This window comes from Nilaparvata lugens, unplaced genomic scaffold, assembly GCF_014356525.2.
Source record: "Nilaparvata lugens isolate BPH unplaced genomic scaffold, ASM1435652v1 scaffold7953, whole genome shotgun sequence".
In the NCBI taxonomy this organism is placed as follows: Eukaryota; Metazoa; Arthropoda; class Insecta; order Hemiptera; family Delphacidae; genus Nilaparvata; species Nilaparvata lugens.
The window spans coordinates 4,378-11,748 of NW_024093700.1; the positions used below are offsets into that span (position 1 = coordinate 4,378).

At 35.5% G+C, this 7,371-nt stretch overlaps 1 protein-coding gene across 1 annotated transcript; it reads right to left on the reverse strand.

The window, feature by feature from the left end:
- Positions 1-2,903: 2,903 nt before the first annotated feature.
- Positions 2,904-4,424, reverse strand: LOC120349034 (pseudouridine-5'-phosphate glycosidase-like). The gene is made up of 2 exons (XM_039418979.1): positions 4,342-4,424; positions 2,904-3,127 (listed from the first exon to the last, which is right to left on the reverse strand). Exons 1-2 carry the CDS (start codon positions 4,412-4,414, stop codon positions 2,904-2,906), a joined length of 297 nt encoding a protein of 98 aa, XP_039274913.1. The 5' UTR covers positions 4,415-4,424.
- Positions 4,425-7,371: the final 2,947 nt, after the last annotated feature.

Consider the following 7,371-nt stretch of genomic DNA (forward strand, 5'->3'; position numbering starts at 1 on the left):
AGACTGGCTTCTCCAACATCTGTGTAATCACTTGTCAGCTGATTTATGATGAATAATTCCATAGTCTGATTTTTACTCTAATATTGGCGTATCATTTTTCCTTTATATTATCATTGAAATGCAAAATTTCCAAAAACCTTGTATATACGTCGACGCGCAATTTAAAAAGGAACATACCTGTCAAATTTCATGAAAATCGATTACCGCGTTTTGCCGTAAATGCGCAACATAAAAACATATAAAAATTTAAACCTTCAAACATTTAAACATTAAGAGAAATGCCAAACCGTCGACTTGAATCTTAGACCTCACTTTGCTCGGTCAATAAAGAAGCTAGATACCGTATTCATACTACTGTAATTGTTGTACATTAATATGAATAATTACAGGTGTGCTAAGGAAAGGATTATACAACAGTTTTTCAAATATGTAGATCATTTCAAATCAAGCATTACACTATCCATCAAACAATGTATAAGATTCAACTTCTTTCAATACAAACATCATTGTCAGTAGGCCTACGTTAATACTACACAGAGTGAGGAATATGTATTGGTACAGCTTAATATTTTCACTTTTTGTGTACCGTAGTTGAGAAGTTGATATTGTGGTAATTATTCATATTAAATAAAAATACTAAGAAATTGTCAAAAACCACAGATTTATTGATAGTTAGAAAGACCGGTTTAACAACCTAACCAGGTGTAACAACCGAAACCGGTCTATCTAACTATCAATAAATCTGTGGTTTTTGACAATTTCTTAGTCTTCTTATTTAAGCTTAATATTTATGTTACAATAGGATGATTTGACAATAGGTATGATTGAGAATCCTATTTAAATTTAAAAGAAAACTACGTTTCTGTGGCTTCGGGTCTAATAATTCGGACCAAAATTTTGAAGCAACAGAAAATAGTTTGTTTTAATCAGATAAGATCTCCTATTTAAATCAAATAGAGGAATGAGAAAGAAACTGATGGAGAGTTGCATTTGGAGTAGGCCTATAGCTCTCTATGGGTCTGAAACGTGGACTATTGGTAAGGCTGAGGAAAAGGCTCGGGAAGTGTGGTGTGGAGGCGGATGTTCAAAATAAAATGGACTGACAGAGTTACGAATGAGGAGGTAATCCAGGAGGCGGTGGAAAAGAGATCTCTACTGATCTCAGGGACAGACGACATTCTTTGATTCGACACATAATAATGATAATAATAATATCGAATGACCTGGCCGGCTCAGGTCTGGTGACAGAGTTTTCAGGTCGCAACTGATCAATTTCAGGGCCTCAGACACAACGTATTCATGTTAGGTATTCTTGAAGGTACAGTTGATGGACAATGGAATCGTGGAAGGCCCCGGCTACAGTATCTGAGACAAATGACTAAGGATCTATCACCTATCGCCTTTTTATTATTCTTTATTGGTTCATACAATCATCATCAAAATAATAGAGAAAACATATTACATTTTAACTATTATTTAACGAAAATCCTAAATAAATGCTGCAAATCACCCCGAAGACTTCTGCTACTGCAGACATTGACAACAGGGTTAACAGCTAGATGGAAATTCGATGAGAACTACTATCTATGGGTAAGCATTCCTGACTGGCAATTGGGAGGTACCGGGTTCGATTCCCGGGCTGGCAACTACTAATGGATAGTAGTTCTCATCGAATTTCCATCTAGCTGTTAACCCTGTTGTCAATGTCTGCAGTAGCAGAAGTCTTCGGGGTGATTTGCAGCATTTATTTAGGATTTTCGTTAAATAATAGTTACATATTAATATTAGCATTTGAATAAATGCATTCTCTATTTAATTCCATCTATATACATTTTCAAAATCTCAATATAATCATCCTTTATGAAAACTTTTGGTGGCTATGATAGTAGTTAATACAATAATGGCAACCAGCCAACTACTGAACTAGACTGACGGAAATGGTTCCAATGGACGACCGTGTTCGGCCGAATTAACGGCCGGCATATTTGTCCGATCAAACGGCCGAACGGATCCATTAGATCGGTTGAATACGGTTCCAGTGGACGGTTAGCCTAATGCTTCACACATGAACACTACTGGTTAATGATACACTACTGGTTAATGATACTCTACTGGTAATGATACACTACTGGTTAATGATACACTACTGGTTAATGATACACTACTGGTTAATGATACACTACTGGTTAATGTACACTACTGGTTGATGATACACTACTGGTTAATGATACACTACTGGTTAATGATACTCTACTGGTAATGATACACTACTGGTTAATAATACACTACTGTTAATGATACACTACTGGTTAATGATACACTACTGGTTAATGATACACTACTGGTTAATGATACACTACTGGTAATGATACACTACTGGTAATGATACACTACTGGTTAATGATACACTACTGGTAATGATAATACTGGTTAATGATACACTACTGGTTAATAATACACTACTGGTTAATGATACACTACTGGTTATGATACACTACTGGTTAATGATACACTACTGGTTAATGATACACTACTGGTTAATGATACACTACTGGTTAATGATACACTACTGGTTAATGATACACTACTGGTTAATGATACACTACTGAACACTGGTGTATCAATGGTGTTTTCCTCCTGGTGTCCTAATGTGATACATTAGGACATTAAACTTAGGACATTAGACATTAGGACATTAGACATTAGGACATTAGACATAGGACATTAGACATTAGGACATTAGACATTAGGACATTAGACATTAGACATTAGACATTAGACATTAGGACATTAGACATTAGGACATTAGACATTAGGACATTAGACATTAGGACATTAGACATTAGGACATTAGACATTAGGACATTAGGACATAGGACATCAGGACATTAGACATTAGGACATTAGACATTAGACATTAGGACATTAGACATTAGGACATTAGACATTAGGACATTATACAGGTCAAGTAGAAGCTTTTTACTCAAGATACTCGAGGTTCGTCCAATGTCCAGTATGGATTTGATTCCACTAGACACAACTGTGACAGAGCTTCTAGACATTTCCATTAGATCGGCACTGATATCCATGCTGGTCTCCACGTCTCTATGTACTCCACCTATTCCTCCTATTGAATAAACAAAATAAAAATTTATTAAAAAAATGAATAACTAAATCTTCTAAATAATGTATAGCGTTTAGGGGGATTGAAGATAACGTTATACACTGTTGAAAATTATCGCTATATATTGAGTTCCACGTTATAATGGCAGTGGAGAACGATAGGAGAACAATGTTGCCGATCCTCTGTCTTGTCAATGCCTTCTTGAGGGAAGCTGATACAGGTTTATTAATGTAATATTAATTTAATTAAATGAAAAAGTTCATTTTTCTTAATGAGGTTTTTTGACAGTTTCTTAGTCTTTTTCATTAATATGAATAATTACCACAATATCAACTTCTCAACTACACAAAACAAAATGTAATATTATTGTTCATTCTCGTTTAAAATAATCAATTATATTTTATTAAGATAGGAATTACATTTTTCAATAATTTCATAATGAATTTACATAACTAAGATGAAATATTTTGTTAATTAATTATTGATTCTACATTATTGAAAGCCGATCTGGCAACAGAGCAAAGCGAGAAAAGAAGAGCGCTATCCGCTTGTTGAATGATAGACAAGTATAGCAATACCATTGCAAATCAAACACTGCCTTTATAACATGGACCTCACTATAGCCGGTTGAAGTACTCCAGTCAGTAAGTAACGAATTTGATTATCGGCTTAAAAATTTGACTGCATGTCGTGTGAAATACATAAAAAAGCGTGTTAAAGTTAACAGTTGCAGATCTGCAGTATCGGCGACAATATTGGTAAGTGTGAAAACGACCATTTGACCACATGTCGGTGAGAAATTGTTAACAGTGAAAACGACTGTGAGAACTAAGAAAACGACCAAATCTATGTCAAGGAATTAAGAATAATTTTGAAAATTAAAATAGGTTGATAACACTAAATTTGCCTCACCCAGTTATATATTTATTCTGTATTCCTCATTGATTCATACAATAAGTACATCATCAAAATGATAGGGAGAGGAAAAATAAGGCAACCTTGTGCTATTCCTCTCCCAAATTTAGATAAGGTCACACATAGTACGAAATAGGTTGAGTCTTGTAGTTGTTCACTTCACAAAATTTTCAGTCCTTAATTATTTTCACTAAGTAGATTTTTAAATTTAGATGCTTATTCATCTCTACTATGATTTGTGTTTGAATTGATAATAATTAATAAATAAGATAAATGATACTATTTTTACAATAAATTTTTACCTGTGACAAATACTTTGATTCCGACTTTTTCAGCTACCAATACAGTTCCGGCCACTGTCGTACCACCATCCATTTTCTGCAAAAAACGATGAATTCGTAAAATGTCCAAGCAAATTATTTAAATGTAATTATTTATTTACACCAATGGAAAATTTATTACAACATATAGAGGCTTACAGCTTTATGCCAAAACAATCCTCATTAAAAAGCAATGTTTTACTTTTGTAAAGCTGCGTTTACACCAAGGTTACTAGTAGTTCTGTGAACAGTAGACTCACGCAGTATTATCATCCACAAGTACCTGATTGAAACTACAGACCTTATGGAAATACAGCAATAGACTGGCTTCTCCACACATCTGTGTAATCGCTTGTCAGCTGATTTATGATGAATAATTCTATAGTCTGATTTATACTCTAATATTGGCGTATGGAGGAGGCTCCTTTTTCCTTTTATATTATCCTTGAAATACAAAATTTCCAAAAAACCTTGTATATACGTCGACGCGCAATTAAAAAAGGAACATACCTGTCAAGTTTCATAAAATTCTATTACCGCGTTTCGCCGTAAATGCGCAACATATAAACATTTAAACATTCAAACATAAAGATAAATGCCATACCGTCGACTTGAATCTTAGACCTCACTTCGCTCGGTCAATTAACAAAATGAATAACTTAATCCTTATAGTTCTATTAGATTGAACATAACTTATCATACACATGATGAGCATGTGTTATCAAGTTCCGTTCAATCTAATAGAATCTATAAGGATAAACATTTTGTTAATAGCTTTGGTGTAAACCCAGCTTTAAATTGGAGAGCAATTGATAGAATACGAGAAAATAATAATGAATCTGACAAAAATATATGTAGCGGGGTTTCGAAAATAAATGAAGCACAACATGTCGTTTGTTTCATCGTTTTAATAAGAAATGTGGAATAGTATATTTCGCACCTAGAGCAGAAAATGAGATTTTTCCAGCTCGAAATCGGTTTTCAAAAGAAAAGATTAAACAAAGTTTAGAAAAGATTGAGAGCTGGAAAAACATTTTTGCCCGTGGTGCGAACGCTATTTTTCGCCACACTACAGGTATTGCTGACAAAATAAATAAAGAATACTCGTTAAGCTATCGTACCTATCTCTTGATTTTAGTGGTAGAAGATTTGCAGTCAGGATTTCAGATTCTTTTAAAATTTCACTTGGAATACCACAGTCATTTTCAAGCATTTTTGAAAATTCGGAATGCTATAATCAACAATAAATATTGAATAAAACTGGTTGCGAGCGAAATTAGTTGATTCGAAACTGGAACTGAATCATGGCGACTCAGCTGATGATGAAAGGGGACACTCGCCCGCCGATCTAGCGGATGACTTATTAACTACTTCCATGAGCGGCTGGAAAGAGACAACTTTCTGGCCTAGACCGGAAAAGAAACCCTTTTCTGACGTCGTCTGCAAACAAGGTCTTTCAGATCTACGAAGGGACTGGAAACAGCTGCTTTCTGTGCAGTGTGTGGCGAAAAAGAATTTTCTTGGCCAGTCACATGCTTCGACTTAAGACACTCTTTTCGATGGTCATTTGCAGAAATTTCCAGCACTAAGTATGAACTATACAACGTTACTGAACCTCTGTCTTGTCAATGCCTTCTATAGACGGTAGCTGATACAGGTTTATTGATGTAATATTAACTGCTCATTCTCGTTTAAAATAATCAAGCAAGAAATCATATTTTTCAATTATTTCATAATGAATTTCCATAATCAAGATAAAATATTTTGTTAATTAATATTAATTCACATTGTTGAAAGACGATCTGGCAGCAGAGCAAAGCGAGAAGAGATAGCGCTATCCGTTTTGTTGAATGATAGACAAGGATAGCAATACCATTGCTAATCAAACACTGCCATTATAACGTGGACCTCACGATAGTTATTTATTTTCGTAATTAACTAAAACTAATAGTATTAGTAGGCTACTAATAATAGTAGGCTAGCCCTACATGGATACTTATGATGTGAACACAGTTGCCAAGGTGATTGTTCTGGAAACAAACAGCTTATGAAAGGATAAAGGCCATTCCACACAGCACGTGGCGTGCGTGGCTGGACGCACGCTAGCTACTTTTTAAAACATCGCTTCCCCGCTAATCAATGAAGCAATTCACATAGCAGCCACGGCCACGCGGCAACGCTTGCTGTACTAGCCACGCGTGGCTACCGTCGCTCTCTGAGCGATCTTTTCAAACGTGTCCGGCCACGTTTTGGTCCGAGCATGCGCAGAACGTATACTAGACCGTTACTATCTTATAGAACGTATACTATCATTGTCAGCCTCAAGGTCGCGCATTAAATGATGGAATTCGCCATAGGTCTTCCTTTTTTATTGACTGGTCCCGTGCTGTCACCGAATACAATAAAACAGCTCATTATCACTACTACTGCTGCTGCTGCTGGAGTCATCAAACCAAGGTAAGCCACAAGAAAATCCAGATTCACACCACGGGACCGTCGGAGTTGACATCTTCCTGCATATGACGGGAAACGTGGCCGGTATAACATTGCAACAGTCGTGTCGGTGTGAATTGGCATGTGGCTAGCGTGGCCGGCGTGGCGTGCGTCCAGCCACGCACGCCACGTGCTGTGTGGAAAGGCCTTAACAAGTTAGAGTTTTATGAGATACGTTCAAAGATGATGTTTTATTCTATTTTTATCTTGTTCGTGAATGTAAACTTTTAATGATAAAGTGTTAATTACAAAAGCACATTTAACAACAGTATGATATACATTACAAACTAATATTTTCAGAACTTTTTATCATTTAAAATTTCACTCTGGATGAAATTCTTAGTATATATTCAGTAATCCATTACATAAGTAATTATGTGTAAAGCTAGTTCGCCTCCATGGTGAAAATTGGGTAACTCAAATGGACTAGCAAATGATGGCAGTCAGACAAACTTATCTTCTCCTGATCGAAAATACACAACATCTCAAATAATTTGGAAATATACAGTGTATGTAAGC